Source organism: Echinops telfairi, unplaced genomic scaffold (genome assembly GCF_000313985.2).
Source record: "Echinops telfairi isolate 266 unplaced genomic scaffold, ASM31398v2 ScPeMD7_7469;HRSCAF=8507_0, whole genome shotgun sequence".
Taxonomy (NCBI): domain Eukaryota; kingdom Metazoa; phylum Chordata; class Mammalia; order Afrosoricida; family Tenrecidae; genus Echinops; species Echinops telfairi.
In genome coordinates, this window is record NW_022111372.1 from 22,385,771 (window position 1) to 22,402,598 (window position 16,828).

The 16,828-nt window shown below is 46.9% G+C and overlaps 1 protein-coding gene across 5 annotated transcripts in view; it reads right to left on the reverse strand.

Annotated features, from left to right (window-relative positions):
* Nucleotides 1-16,828, reverse strand: part of TIAM1 (TIAM Rac1 associated GEF 1) — a 472,990-nt gene that overhangs the window by 114,836 nt on the left and 341,326 nt on the right. For all 5 annotated transcript variants that reach the window (XM_045284949.1, XM_045284951.1, XM_004711286.2 and 2 more), the window contains exon 6: nt 12,398-12,570. In XM_045284949.1, the coding sequence (XP_045140884.1) occupies nt 12,398-12,570 (173 nt within the window). The remainder of the gene's footprint in view (nt 1-12,397; nt 12,571-16,828) is intronic.

Genomic DNA, 16,828 nt, shown 5'->3' on the forward strand with positions numbered 1-16,828 from the left:
TTTAGAGAAACAAATCCACAGAAACTCACGTAAAAGAGAGAGTTTTATATAAAGGGTAAGTGCACATCAAGAAAACATCCCAAGCCAGTGCTGCCCAAGCCCACAAGTCCAATATACACCCATTAACCCATATGTCCAACTCCAGTCCATAAAGTCCTCCTCCATCTCACAAAGCAGGAGGAAAGCCAAGTCAGTGAGTGTGTAAGCATCTCAGCGCTGGCAGGGGTCTCCACATGACTGCGCCAGCACCCAGGACTGCATCGGGGCAGGTCCATGTGACTTCTCCTTGGGGATGTCTTGCAGGAAGTGAGCCTTGCCAGCTGAAGCAGGGAACTGTTAAGGCAGCTGCACCCTGGTCTGACCATCAGAAAGCAAGAGACCTGAGAACTCAAAAGGTGAGACTCACTGAGCCATTTATCCCTCACCCTTCAACTAACCCCACATGTGTTTATTGGCTAGGTTGGCACAATAAACTAACTCAGACACTGTGACTGGGGTCTTTAAGGAGAGAGTAGAAACATACACAGAGGAAGACAGCACCTCTTGTGGATTTCACTGTGGCACCAGGAATGTGTGCAGGACTCTTCACTCCTGTGCCTACAGTTCTATTTGGAAACAAAGCTTTGCTGTGAGGTTAATGAGGTCCTAACAAAACCAAAGCAAACTGGCTTTGGAATCAGCTGATCCCAACAGAGCGATCCTGTCTGAAGAGTAGAGCCGGCCCTGTGCCTTTTCTAGGTGGGATATGCTTATGGGAGCAGAAAAGCTCATCGTTCTCCTACTGAGCGCCAAGTAGATTCCAACTTCTGACCTTGTGGTTAGCAGTCTAACTCATAACCTACTACGCCACCAAGTCTCCCTGAGGTCATATCAAGCCCCAAAACCTAACTTACTGCCATCGAGTGGGTGTCGACTCATAACAAACCTATACGACAGAGGAACTGCCCCAGTGGGTTCTGAGATGCTAACTGTTTATGGGAGTAGAAAGTCTCATCTTTTTCCTGAGGAACAGCCGGTCAGCCTTGTAGATCACAGCCCAAAGCATAAGCACTATCCCACCAGGGCTCCTGGAGGTCCTATCAGTCTAGGGTAAATCCTAAGCCTAATCACGGATGAGTTATAAAAAGACCAGAGTAGCCAGAAGTTCAGCCACAGGGGAAGACAACCACCAGCTGAGGTTCACCTACAAGTCCAGACACCGAGGCCGGGGCCCCAATTTGGATGCTCCCTGGTTTGTACAGCAGTTCTCGGCAGTCCGTTGTTCAGTGGAAGTATCTGGGTCTTTCATCAGCACTACAGCTGCCAAGAGTGGCATGTTCCCCTGGGACTTTAAGACAAGGCTAGGCAACACCCACTGTGCACACTGAACCTCAAAGGGGGATTGCCAATTTAAAGCATGCTCCTGAAAGGTAGATGTCAGGATATATTTGTGAGGAGGTGGCCCCCCTGTAGTGCCTTCTGATAAATGAACTCGGTCAAGCATCATCTACAAGCAAGGAGCTCCAGGCTTTAACCCATCTCCCCTTAAGCCCAGAGGACTTCTAATAAATGCCCAGGTAGTCCGCCTGAAGACATGGCCAGCCACTACAATTCTAAAATAGTGGTTGACATTTTCACGTATTAAAATACTGATTTTCCCCCTTCTATATGTCGTGATAGTTATCGAACATAATTGAGTGTGTTAGAAACAATACTAATGGGAGCCCACCCGCACGCGGCTGGTTGTCAACGGAAGGCGCATTTCAGTGACAAGACTGCACAGCTGACAAGAAGGAGCGGGGGTGTCTTCTCAATGAGGAAGGGGAGGCCAGGTCAAGAGGAACTGGAATCAAGACATCCATCAGCCTCTCTGCCTCAATGCAACAACCCCCTGCCACCCCCCACCCCCACAGGGCTCTGGCCCTCCTGGTGATTGGCTGACAGTGCACAGAGCTTTGTCTTCAGGAAGAATATGTTTGACTCACTGTCTTTGATTCGAATCCAATGCCCACCAACACTAAGACAGTGAAGACCAGCCCCTTTGGGTTTCCAAAGCTGTGAAGCAGAAAGCCTCATCTTTCTCCCTCACAGCGGAGGGTGGGTTTGAATTGCTGACCTTGTGGTTAGCAGCCCAACTCTAACCCATTATGCCATCAGAGCTCCTAACACAGAATAGGGAGAAAAATAACACCTCCCACCTCAGTATAATTCCCATAGGACCAGGATAGGAAATGGGCTGAGCCCTTGAGCCTAGGGCCCTTAGACACCCTTCAAGCCTGTAACAAAACCCACCCCCATGGCTCGACTTGTCGCTCAACAGTATGGTGACCAGGTGGAAGAACAGTTGAACACCAAAACCAACTTTCTATACAGGTGCAGATTGTACCCCTAGGACAATCAACCATACTAGATTAAAATGGCGGCATTCTCCCAGGGATCAAGCTCAGAGCGGCGAGAAGAGCTAGGCAAGACGGGAGAATGGGAACAGCAGACACAGGGAAGGCGTGGGAGGAATTACTGTGTGGACAGTATTTGTCATGGATCAAGATGTACACCAATTTACCAGGTCAAGTCTTCACCCGAATCACAATGAAAATGAACAGTGACAATGATGACGGGAGAGAGTTTACCAAGCATGGGGCCGTTCTCCAGGGACTGGCCTCTCCCCCGACATGTCTACAGTCCCTAAGATGAAGTCTTGCCATCCTTGTCTCTAAGAAGCATTTTGGCCCTGCTTCTCCCAAGATAGATCTGTTCGGGATCGGTGCTGTTGTTAGCCCAACAGAATGAAACCCTCAACACTGCCCGATCCTGCAAGCTACTTCCAAGTGATCCCGGCCCCTGGCGGCCCTCTGCAGCACAGTGGTAGGCAGACCTACATAAGTGGGAACCCACACAGTGACAACCGCTGGTCATTGTTCTCCACCCCTTACTACAGCCTAATCCTGACTGATAAAACCAGCCAAGTACAAAATTCATTTTTATAGGAGGTGGTGCTCTTTAAATGAGCATTTAGGGGCAATCAACGTTTAACCCCACCATCGGACATGGTCCTTACTTACCACAACAGCCTTCGGCTCGTCTCGGTTACTGAAAGGGGTGCCACATCCCTCCTTCCCTCCAAACTCAGCCCTGGGCAACATACTCCCCCCAGCTGTCCCAACTGAGGCTTGCTTCCCATCGGAGAAGGGGCGATGAAGGCAGCTGATGCCAGGCAGCCACTGAAGTTCGACATCCCTGTAAAGGTCCCCACTTCACTCTGGCAAAGTAGCTCTCCTGGAACTTGGGGGATCTCACAGATAGGAAGGGGGGTGGAAATCAAGCCCCTAGCCCCAGATAAACAAAAATAGAAATGTGTGATCATGGCTTTATGAAATATGTAGCAATCAGCCCACCTACCCACTAGGTACTGCAGGCTCTCCAAACTCTGAGAACCTGTCAGCGCTCTGACGGCAATTCCATTAGAGGGAAGGTTTGCCCCGCTGTCCTGTCTAAATAAAACAGCAGTCCCTGCCACTCTGTTATCATTAAACCAAATCCATTTCTAAGAAACACAAGTCACTAAATGAGCTTTTCCACAAAGTCTGTCCTTTTCAGTGGCAAACACTGCACTGTGTGTGGACAGAGGGTGGGCGGGTGGGCCAACTGGCTGCTTTAAACAGCTAGTTAAGTGCAGAAACCACGGGAAGCATTTTATGACAGTGAATAGGGCTAACAGCCGAAAGATCAGAGCAAACCACTAACTTGATGTGATGGTTTCCTCTCTCTGTGGTCTCCCCAGGATTTCCATTCCAGTGCATGAGAAGCAGCAGTCCTAAACCACTAACACAGCATCGCCTTCTTAAGCCACCCACTGGCATTGAGTAGATTCCAACTCATCACAAGATTACATAGGGTGGGTTTCTGAGACTTTGGAAAGCTTCATGGGAGCAGGTAGCCTCATCTTTCTCCTGGGCCTTCTGAAACCAGGCACAGTTCATCAGGTTTGCTACAGGACTCTGCATCAGAATCCACATACAAACACACACACACACACACACACAGCAGGAGCCCCAGTACCAATAGTGATTATGTGTTAGACTGTGGTCTGCAAGGTCAGTAGTTTGAAAACACCAGTGGTGCCGTGGGAGAAAGAAGAGGTTTTCTCCTTCCATAAAGAGTAACAGTCTTGAACACTGATGACAGGGGCTGTTACCTGTTCTATAGGGTTGTTACAAATCACCATAGAGTTTGGAGTTTATATATATATATACACATACACACACACACATATAAAACTATATATAAAACCATATCTATATATATATATCCCACTGCCACCAAGTCAATTCTGACTTATCAACCCTCAACAGTTTCTCAAAACCAACCTAAACTCAACGCCATCGAGTCGTGTTCATCTCATGCAACCCTATAGGCCAGGGTAGAACTGCTCCCCGTGGGTTTCCGAGACTAATTCTTTATGGAAGGAGAAAATCCCATCTTTTACCTATGGAGTAGCTGGTGACTTTGAACTGCTAACCTTGCAGTCAGCAGCCCAATGTGTAACCATGAATGCCACTAGGGCTCCTGGTAAATAGGATTCAGAGGCTTTAAATCATTACAAGAATAAGCAGCCTCATTTTTCTCCTGCAGAGCTGCTGCTGGTGAGTTTGAACCCCCAACCTTGTGGCTATCAGCCCAATAGCCAATCACAAAAGCAGGAAGCACACCCAAAGGTGCCCTTTTCCTTCCTCATCGTGCCTCCCCTTCCAGGCGCCTTGTAAGGAAGCTATAAAAATGTTAGAGGCCTTCAAAAAGCCCAAAGAGGGCAAAATGGAAGTTAACAACATGGACTTTCCCAGGAGCTTGCTGAAGACCCTGTTTCTGGCAGTCCAGGAGGGGTTTGCGCAAAGTTCTTGCCAACAGAGCCGTAGAGCCAGTTTTTGTGTCTTGTTTTGTTTCTTAAAGGCACTTTGCATCAAGTCCCTCTGAGGGCAGAGCTAAGATGACACTCAAGGCTTCATTATGTATTCAAATAAATCCAGCTTCAATTATCCTGGCTGAATGGAAGCCACTGGACGATTTCCGATAATCAATGGTTCAGTGAGTGGCAGGGAAAGTGGGAAATTCACTTGAAACAAGAGACTCGCCGGAGGAGGGTGCCAGAGTGAGGAAACTGAGAGGTGGATTCACCTGAGTTTTATGTAAGCGCCAGAATCTTTGCAAAATAGGTCAAAGCTCTCGTTTTTGTCTTTTCCACTTTCATTTCCAAAGAACAGGAAGAAAAAAGTGACCAGTTTTTCAAAAGCTGGATGAAAATGAAGTGCCAGTTCCAGGAAGTCTTTTTTCCGCCTCCTTTCTTCTCATCTGCTTCTGCATTTTCATATTTTAGACTTTTGTTTCTCTCCGCATCAGCCTGGATTAGGATAACATTTTGAATATCCGTAGAGAAAACTAGCCTGGATTAGGATAACATTTTTAATATCCGTAGAGAGAACTAGGTAAGCATTTCCCTCATATTCATGAGCATCTGAACCCCTCCTCTAGCAATGACCTTACCATCTCTGCACCCCTCCCCCAGGAGAAAAAAGGAGGGCCCCCAATACCAGGAGGCCACAGGAGACAGGAGCTAGGACAAGCACCACAAAAGGACAATAAATCGAAGCCCAACCAAGGAAAGGCCGGCAAAGCCAAGTAGTTCCAGGGGGAGGAACCAACAACAAAAACTGACTAATATTAACTGGACGCTGGGTCACCCCCAGCAGTGGGCCCCACGTCCAGTCCACAGCCAGGCAGCGGTTTGGAATCTTACACGTCGATTGGATCCCAGTCAAGGATAAGCAGACGCTCGAAGACAGACCAAGACGACAGCAAGCAGCCAATCCATAAAGCAGGGGTTGGGAGCGGAAATAAGAAATAAAAAACAATATATGATGCAAAAGAAAACGTTCTGTAAACCTCGAGGTCCTCAGAGAAACATGGGCATGGCAATATCATGTGGAAGCACAGATGGAGATGAACTCATAAGGAATACAGCTGAATGAGGAAAAAATGCTTCCCACCCCCAAACTCTAAATTGCTAAACTAGTCCTCGAGGGAAAAGCGGGGCTAAGATACTCTCCACGATGCACCAGTTGGGAGGACATGTCTAGGGGCTGCTCTCATGACAATGACGGCGCGTACAGAGACACAGGAAGACGGAACTTACAGGAACTCACTCGGTTGGCCCCGGGAACCCCCAGGACGATCGTTAAGTCTGAGGCCAGAGCAGCAACCAGACTGGCCGGGGAGTGTCCCAGCTTGGGAGGGGCAGGCGCCACAAAGCACAGTACAGGTCATCTAGCAAACACACTGGAGATTTAGAACACTTCTCTTTTTTACCATAATTGTAACCAATATTATCGAGCACTTAGTAGGCACCCGGCATGTTATGTACATGATGACCTTTACTCCTTATTGCACCAAGAGTGTAGATCCTCTGGTTCGCTGTCTCTTTAAAAAAAACAACAACAGTCTTTTTTCATAGGTTATTGTTATTATTCGTTGGCTCGGACTCATGATGAACTCAGCACAGCAGAACAAAACGCGGCCCAGGCCGGAGCCATCATGGCCCAGCCCTTGGCAAGCCCGCCCTGTATTTGGAGTGCCTTCCAATCTGGGGTTCATCTGTCAGCCCTATGGGACAGCGCTCATTGCCAGAAACAGATTTCCAGGTCTTGACACTCCTTGTCTGGTTTTGCCTGGGTGACCCTGCTGCTATCTGTAATCAAGGCGACAGGGCATCCACCACCACAGCCACACGCGAGTTTGACCAACTAGCCACTCACGCTCAGACAAAGGATCCTCTGTGTTCTAAGAACGCTTTTGGGGAAAGCAAGGCAGTCTGACCTCCAACCCCTGAGATAATATTTCCTACACTACTTTAGAAATGTAACTGCATGTAATTTTCTATCTAATTAAGAGTCATTCGTAAACTGTCTGGTAGCCAGGTTCCCACGGGATTAAGTTTAGAAATTAAAATTAAATATTAGGATAAAACTCAAAACCAGTGAAACTGTAAATCTTTACTGGAGAAGACGGGCTCAGCTTCCTCCTGTGAAGCAGCTGCTAGGCTTGAACCAGCAACCTTGTGGCCAAGCAGCACAACATGCAATCTACAACACCACGAGATTAAGCTCTAGGGAAGTGTTATGTGACATTCTGGCACGATGGCCGCATGAAAGCCAACCAGAACACTGCGCTCTGTGAGTGGCCGGCACTGTGCCAGCCTTCAAGTCGGAGAATCAAACTCTAAGTAGGATGGCTTCAATGCAGAGGCAATGGGCTCCCTTGCAGGCCTGGTACTACTTCTCCATAAGCTGCTATAGCATTCAGGCTTATTTTCCCTCCACCCACCCACACTCTCCCCTGCCCATAAACCCCTTTTCTAATTTTACTGGTATTATAACAGTCTTTTCCATGGACTGACCTGTGAGTATCTGAGTAACTGTGTCAAATAAGCAGTATACAAGTTTCAGCAACGAGGGGTATTAAATTGGACCCTGGGGCTGGAACAACCTACAAATTATTTCCATAATCATGGCTGACTCCCTTGCTTTAACTTCCCCCTACACACACCAGTTCCTTTCAAACGTCAGCCCCTCTACAGTTATGTGAACTATAAGAAGTAGAAGGCAGGAAAATGGTCTCATGGATCCCAAACCACAGTAATTTCCTCTGAAAACATTCCCTTGTGTTCTTTCCCACATAAAGTAGCATTAAAAGGCCCGCTCTGACAAAAGGACAGAGAGGTCTACATGAATGAGGTTCTATATCCCTACAAAAGAGTTTATTCAGCATGACCTATTGGGTATGTGGATCCTATTAGCAATTTCATGGCCATAAGGCCCTTTCAAAAGCAAGTCAAACAAGAGGTGAGCAAGTTAAAGAGAATGAAAAAAGCTCACCATCATGAAGTCCATCCCAAATCACCAGGAAACTATAGGACGGGGTCAAACCACCCCTGAGGATTTCTGAGACTGTAAATCTTTTCAGAAGTAGAAAGCCTCCTCTTTCTCCTGGAAAGTGGCTGCATGGTTTGAACTACTGACTTTGTGGTTTGCAGCCGAACTCATAACCCAGCACACCACCTAGCTCCTACGTGAAAGAGAAGGCTTCCTGAAATCATCTTATTTGTGTAGTAAGGACAAAATGACTATGAGGGATTTGTGATGTAAAGCCATTCCTAGTGAGTGGATAGATTCTAAGGACAAGAAAGTTAGCCACCCTTTACTGCAGGTCCTGACACGTGCCTGCTTTTTTTAATGAGGGCAAAGAGTACGAGTGAGAAGCCCAAGAGCTCTTCCAGTCTGTAACAGACTTTGGAGACTGGAAGGCCTGGGTTTCGAGCTTGTTCCTAACTCTTGGTAACTGTCTTGGTGTCCCATTGTGAATGTTTATAAATCTCAGCCTCTCCAAATGGGGTACATAATCCATATCAACAGGGTTCAGTGTGGAGACACAACCCACCCCACTGGCAGCTTAGAATTAAACTGGTCTCATGGTGCACGCACTTTCAGAGTCGCGGCTCACAGGATGAGCCAGTGAAAGACATCTGGGGGTATAACAATAATGTTACCATCAGTTATGATCGTTGCTGCTATGAGGATAGTGAGGAATTTGCTCACTTGCAAGATTTCCAATAAATAAAAAGGTTTGTCAGATGCAAAAAAGAAAAACCAAAGTTTCACGGCATATAAAATAATTGTCATGAAAAAAAAAATTGTCATGACCATGAAGCCTGGTAGTTTTTACAAAGAACGCACTTGCAGTATTGGGCTGCCAACCTCAAAAGTCAGCAATTCAAACTACCAGTTGCTCCACAGGAGTGAGAGGAGGCTTCCTTCTTCTCGAAGAGTTAGTCCTGGAAATCCAATCCTCCCTGCCCTACAGGGCCACTACGTGTTGCGATGGACTTGATGGAAATGAGCTTGTAAGCTAGCATGTTAAAATTAAAATGTTCAGTGCATCAAAGAACACCCTTAAAAAGAGCAAACAGGAAACCAAAGTCATGGGGAGGAAGAAAGATAAGTGTAACACACCAAGAGATGGTTCACAAAAATACGTAAAGAAATGACACAAATCAGTAAGAAAGACAGGCAGTTCAATGGAAAAGCTGGCAGGAGATGGAACTACATTTTCACAAAAGAAGATCGCAACGTGGTCATTCAGCACATGAAAATGTGCTTGGTTACATGCTAAGAGCTTTGATCTATTGATCTATCTATCCATCCATCCATCCATCCATCCATCCATCCATCCATCCATCCATCCATCCAAGTCTGATAATACCAAGTGATGGCAAGGATGGGAAACAGCTGGAATTCTCCTAAACAGCTAATGGAAGCATAAATTACTTTAATCATTTGGGGATACGACACTAACTCTATACTAAACCAGAACATGTGTCTAACCCATGAGCCAACAATTCCTCTCCTAAGTACATGCCCAATAGAAATATGAGTGAGCAGATTCTGAGAACAGGTACAAGAGAACTTGTTACACATTGCTGTTAAAGATCCAAATTTAGGAAGACGCCACATGTAAGAAATGGCAAAGCCATCATGCATGCCAGGTGACCATGATTAGCTCACCTGACACCTGTGATCACTCTCACAACTAGTCACCAACTATCCCGGTAAGTGCCATCAACAGAAAGGGCAAAGTAAAGACCACCTCAGCTCACCCCCCAAAAAGGCCCCTTAATCCCTAAAAACAAAGAACAGTGACAAAAGTGATCGAAATCAACTTTTTCAGGAAGTAATTAACGTCTTACAACAATCCAAAGGACATTATTTGTTACAGAATGTCATCTCTCAGTATAAACAACCAGCTTTACAGCATTTTAACTTGGCTGATTCCTTTCCCGGTCTTCCCGGCTCAACCGACAATGAGAACAGCAGCCTTGCAGCCTGGAGGGAGGCAGAACAGGTGTAGACGTCACCAAAACGCTACCTTAGAGAGCAGCATTCTCATGACCATTGTCCTCAGACCCCAGTGGCAGCTCCATTCCCAGGACCGGCCACTACAGAAGTGCACAGCTTTCACTGGCTGCACATGAGGAGGACTCCAGATTCCATGGAATTCATTTCAGGAGGGAACGAAATGAACAACAGTCAAGGGCAACAATAAGCCACAGGGAGGGGCAGGAATCTGATTTCAAGAGTTGTCACAGTATAGTACTTAAAATATACAATTTTCAACAAAATATGCTGAGATATTTAAAAACTAGGAAGGTAGAGCCCATTCATGGGAATGAGAATGTCCATGTGAAAGCCAAGACATTGGATTTAGCAGGTCAAAAATACCAACCCACACCGATCTACTCAATTCTGACTTGGCGTGACCCAATGGACATGGTGGAAGAGCCTCATTGAGTTTCCATGGCTATAGATCTTGATGGAAGCAGACTGCCACATCTCTCCCGTGGAGCAGCTGGTGTGTTCAAACTGCAGACCTTCTGGTTCACAGCACAGAGCTTTAACTACTGTGCCACCAGTGCTCCTACTTACTAGATATGCTAAAAGAGCAAAAGGAAAGCATGTTCAAAGACGTAAAGGGAAATGTGAGGATTACGTCTCACCAAATAGGGATTTTCAACTAGAAAGATCGAAATGACAACAACAACAAAATGTAAATTATGGACTGAAATATGTAATAATTGAAGGGAGAAATTCATTAAAGGGGCTGAACAGTAGATATGAACTGATAAGGGGGGGGGGGAGAAACAAACAGCCAAATTAACATAGCTCCATTGAGATTTTCTAGTTTGAGGAATAGAAAGAAAACAAGGATGAAAAATGAGCAGTGCCTCACAGATCTACGGGACACACCAGCAGGCAGAGCACCATAAGCATAATGAGGGTTCCCAAGGATCAGAGAGCACGGTGATCAGAAAGAATACACTCAGGGAGATCAACACTCAGACACAGCATAATCGACCTGTCAAAAGGCAAAGGGAGAACTTTGTGATCAAGAAGACAAAAGCTACGAACGACACAGAAGAGATCATAATAAGATTAACAGCTAATTTCATATCACAAACCATGCAGGTCAGATGGCAATGGACAGGCGTTTCCGAAGGGCTAAAAGAAATAGAGGGTGAGGCAAGAATTCTATACCCAGCAAAACTATCCTTCAAAATAAAAGAAGATATGAGACATTCTCAGATAAAATGTCTTGATTCAGATGACAAAATACTTGCGCAAGGTTAGTCTACTTAACCAACAGGCTGCTTGTGTGTGAAAACAGTGGGGAATACCTTCTAAGGTGCAGAAATGTATTTCTTGCTCTAGCTGGCAGCTGGCAAATTTACTCTCTGATTATTCATTGAATTCCAGATTTTGGGGGTTACTCTTCTTTATGTGTGCTTTATACCACAGAGACTCTCTCTGTGTGTCCTTATACAAACAAAATGTTATCACCTTATTATGTACCTTACTTTAATTGATGAACTAGAAATAACTATTTAATCGAGTTTCTCGCATGAGTTTCTAAACTGTTTCTTCTTCCATGCCTTTCCTCATCCATTTGGAACCATGACTCCTCCCTGACATTCCTGTACTATTCACTCTCAGGCCTTACCATATTACAAAAACCTGTTTCTATGTCTGTCTCCTCTATTACCTGTGCACACATTTAAAGGTAGGAAGCATTTCAGAATCTTCTCAGTATTCTCAACAGCACCATGCATTAACACATGTGGTGTTCTTGTTGACGGTGACTACCAAGTCAGTTCCAACCCATATGCACAACAGAACAAAATGCCGCCCAGTCAAGCCTGATCCTCACAATTTGCCCTATGCCTGAACCCACTGTTGTAGCCACTGTGCCAAATCCATCTCTTCGAGAGCCTTCTTTTTCACCGTCCCCTCCACTTTACCAAGCATGATGTTCTTCTCCAAGGACTGGTCTCTCCTGACAAGTCCAAAGTATGTAAGGCAAAGTCTTGCCATCCTTGCCTCTAAGGAGCACTCTGGCTGTACTTCTTACAAGACAGATCTGCTGTCCTTTTGGCCAGAAACTTCATACTTTTATACAAAGTCCATGGTACTTTGGATATTCTTCTCCAGCACAATTCAAATGTTTCGATTTGTCTTCCGTCTTCCTTATTCAATGTCCATCTTTCACAGGAATAACACACAGCAAGAACATGCAAGTTTCTCAAATACAATGGACATCCTTTTTCCCCCTGGCCTAATTCTCAACCCCTCTGGATGGGAGCTCGCTTTCAGAGAATTCAGTATGGGTATTTGACTTTCACCGTTTTTTGTTTGTTTGTTTCCAGCATGAGTAAAAGACAAAACACACCATAAAAGGGGGAGGGGGGGATACTTAGATAGGGGGAAAATATCTCTGGTTCAGAGGTTGGCAATGCCCCACCATCAAGGTTCCAACAAACCTGAAAGAGGAAGGCATCGCCCAGGGAATTGCTGAGGCAGAAGACAAAGTCCTTCTTGGGGTGCTCGGGGACAGCCTGCACGATGCTGTTCTCCACCCAGACGGCGTGCTTGGGGATGCTGTTGTGGTCGATCCCAGACCTGCCGTCGCTCTCGTAGAAGAAGAGCGTGCACCCTGCAGAAACAGACGAGACCCACGTGAGTGTTTGGTGCCTGTGGAACAGAAAGCATGCAGTGAAACCAACCGCTGTGTCTTGTCAACAAGAAGAGAGTGGATGGAGATCGCCTTGCAGAGGGGTCTCGGGGAGGAGATGAGCCAGTCAGGGTGCAATGTAGCAACGATGAAAAATACAACTTTCCTCTAGTTCCTAAATGTTTCCTCCCTGCTCCCACTACCACGACTCAAATTCAACCTTGCAAGTCTGGCTAGACCAGAGGATGTACACTGGTACAGATAGGAACTGGAAATACAGGGAATCCAGGGCGGATGATCCCTACAGGGCCAGTGGTGTGAGTGGCGAAACAGGGAGGGTAGAGGGAGAGTGGGTAGGAAAGAGGGAACCGATTACACGGAACTATATGTGACCTCCTCCCTGGGGGACGGACAACCGAAAAGTGGGTGAAGGGAGACGTCAGACAGGGCAAAATATGACAAAATAACAATTTATAAACTGTCAAGGGCTCATGAGGGAGGGGAGAGCGGGGAGGGATGGGAAAAATGAGGCCCTAATGGTGGGGGCTTAAGTGGAGAGAAAATGTTTTGAGAATGATGAAGGCAATGAATGTAAAACTGCGCTTTACACAATTGATATATGTATGGATTGTGATAAGAGTTGTATGAGCCCCTAATAAAATGATTTAAAAAAAAAAAAAGGAGAGTGGAAACTCAAGTGTGTGAAACTCGGAAGTAGAGTACAGAAAGTCACCCTCGAAATCAAGCCTCGGTGAGGCAGAGAGATTAGCAAACCAGGCCCCCAAACCCTACACCTCTAACCTTCGCCTGAACGGAATCTGTATGCCCTTTGGTTGTCCATGGAGACACCCCAGAAACTGACTCCAAATGAGATGATTTTGAAAATACACATAAAGTCTATCCACAGATGAATGGGTGAACAAAGGTGTCGTGTGCACACAATGGAGGCTCCCGCGGCTGGAAGGAGAAATGGGGGTTGTGACTCATGCCACCCCATGGGTGAATCTCGAAAAAATGCTGAATGAAACACACCAGACACAGAAAGACAAGCACTGCATGCTATCACTTAGATGAAACCGGAAAGGAAGAAAATAAGGTTCATCATGGCAGGAGGGAGAAGGGGGCGGGGTTCTGTTTGGTAAGCACTGAGTTTATATCAACGGTATTGGAATTATTTTGCAAAAGGAGGGTGGCAAGGGCAGTGCAACAGGCATGCGTGTCAGCAGTGCCATCCAGCAGGAAACAGAAGGACCGTTACAAACGGCCGATGCTGCCGTGTGTAGATGTCCAGTTTTACAAAGGAATGAAAAAAGGAATTTCTCTAATTTGAAAGGTGATTTGAAAAGACCTCAACGCACTGGACCCCAGGTGCTCTGCATTTTCTGTCTCAATCCCCAAGAGTGGCTCAAGGCAGCAGCGTGTCCTGCTTCTGAGTGGTAGGGACAAAGCTCTGACAAGGTCACTCTATCCTAGGAAACTGGCTGGACGAAGCAAAGGACTTGGCGGCTCCCTGTTCCAGGCCTGGATCCTGACAGATGGTGTCACTCAGATCTGGGTCACCACCCAACCTGCAGGTGTGCTGTCCCCAATGCTCCTGGGCTGTGCTCCCTGAGCGTGCACGCCGACCTCCTGTGTCACGGATTCTCTAAAGGAACCACAGAAACAAACAAAACAATCCCCTCCGCTAGGTCTCAAGCAAGGGAAGAAAAGTCACTTAAGTATTTTTTCTTCTCAGTCCCTAACACAGCTGTCCTCAAATTTAGCGTGGCTAAGAAAAACTTCGTGAAGACTGTTTGCGGATTCAGCCCTCTCAAAGGTTCTGATTCAGCATGTGTGGTCAACCCAGGAATCCACGCAGGTGCCCGGTACCTCAGGTGGTTGTGATGCAAGTGGGCTTCCCAGCAGGCTTTAAGAACTCAGTGGAGGAGGCCGAATAATGTGGGAAGGGGAGGGGCAGAGATGGTGGCCCGGCATGAATGTCATCAACGTCACTGAATTATCTGAGGGGGCTTCAAAACTTGGGACAAAAAATGGGATTCAGGGAGGATGACGTTTTGTCACCCCTTGTGCCTGGAAAAATTGTTCAGCTAGCAAATGTTTCAGTATAAATATTTTAGCACATAGCATGGAAATAGTTTAACACATAAATAGTTTTAAAATAGCATGGAATAAAATTTCTCCTTTCTCAGAAAAGGCAAAATGAATGAATGAAAGCAGGCAAGAAGGACAGAGACAGGGATGGACGGAGAGGCAGCCAGGGTCTTATATTTAAACAAACAGCAAGACAGCACGAATGAATAGAAAGGCATGGCATGACAGGCTGCTACAGAGCAGAGGCTGCAATGTCCCTGTGCATCTGGAGGATGGGTGGGAGGCAGGAGAGGAAGGAGCCCTGTCTCTTATCTCATCCATCACAAGAGCAGGTCATCTATCACATGACCGAGGACTCCTCACACAGGACTGGCAGCACCTCCCAGCTCAGCCAAGACAGGAGACAGGAGAGAAAGGGCACTAGCAGTTCTCCAAAGGTACGTCTTCAGCTCACACAGAAAGGGGGAAATGTGGGTCCTGTACAGGCTGAGAAGAGATCTGCACGAGCTGCACTGGTCACAGGGCACAGGGATGGCTGCTCTGCACGTGCAGATGAGCATGCTCTGTGGCAGCCGATTGCCCCCAAGACGCATTCCCTTTCTTCGACAGAAACAGAGCACTCCCTGCTCAGCAGTGCTCCAGGCCACCCAGGAGGATAGCAATCACCCCTGCCCCCTTGCAGCTAAACTTGACCCATTTCTGGCCGACAGAACGTAAGGAGAAGAGATTCATGTAACTCTCAGGTTGGCCTTCAGTGTCAAGGGATAAGTTCTCTGCTTCTCAGACTGTCTGCCCCTGCGAGCCAGAACCTTGACCTGGAGGTGAGTCTTTTTGACAATAAACCAAACCCATTGCCATCGAGTTGGCCCTGACTCACGCGTGTCAGAACAGAACTGTGTTCCATACATAGCGTTTTCCATGGCTGTTTGGTTTTCGTTTTTCAGAAGTAAAGTGGCAGTCCTCAAACCATTCATCCTTTCCGTTATCAACCTAGTGCTTGACCGTAGGTGTCACCTGAACCACACGGTTCCTTACTTGTGGTTGGTGGGCAGGAGGGAAATAAAGCTCTACCTTGCCTCGGGCACTGGCAGTGAGTGTCCCTCTGACAGAGAGCAAAGTCAATATGCCAGTTTACACACTCCTGTCCTGATTGCTGGCCCCTTAGGGATGCTGCGTTTCATGGGCGTGGGCCTGAGCATGCCGCCACTGGTTCTGTGCACATCACTGAGCAGACCTCCAGGCTGCTCTGGGCCCTGGGATTGGAAGCCCCCACTCTAGCGCAGTCAGTGGAAGCCAATATCAAAGGGCCGGCTTTAGTCACCTCGGCTGGCAAGCCCAGGCTTCTTCCTCCAGTGCCCTTCCTCTCCTCCTCTTAGCCAGTCTCATTTCTCCTGCCAGGGACCAGCCCTGCCTGAAACCTAACTTGTGACTGAAATCAAGCCTGCTTGAAATTCGGTTTTCTTTGGAAAAAAACACAGAACTTACAAACATATCATCTTGACACCACACAAAAAAAAAAAAAACACACAAAAACCCACGAGGGGATCCAAACAGGGGACAAGTCCGTTATCTTCCAGTTCTGTTGTTCCATAAACTTCCTGAAACCCCTTGCACATACGCAGGCTTTAAAATGGCAATGAATAGCAATGTAGCAAAGAGCTACAGCTAGTGATGACACCAAAAAACAGTGATATGCGCACACAGGTGTGTGTCTAGACAAACACAAGTCGGCCAAGCTTGAAGGTGCAACAGTGATTGGCTTTTTGACAAAGACATGGCGGCCCGTCCCAGTGACGGTTGACCTAACTCCACCTCCCAGTGACACCTGTGTCAGAATACAACCACGCTCCACAGGGGTCAACGGCTGATGTTATGGATTGAACTGTGACCTCCGCATGTATGTCTTCTAATTCCTAGCCCTATACCTGTGGTCCTTTGGCAGGGACTGGTCCTTCCCGATACCATGTCCCAAGTGTGTCAGACCATGTCCCTGGGAAAGGAGAAGGGCATGAAAGAGAGGATGCACCTCAATGCTCGACGGAGTGGCTGCCACAGTGGACACAGACCAGGCAGGGCTTCGTTCGGTTGTCCACACTGCCACTTTGAGCTAGATTAACTCTGACCCCGCCTAACAACAACAACAACAACA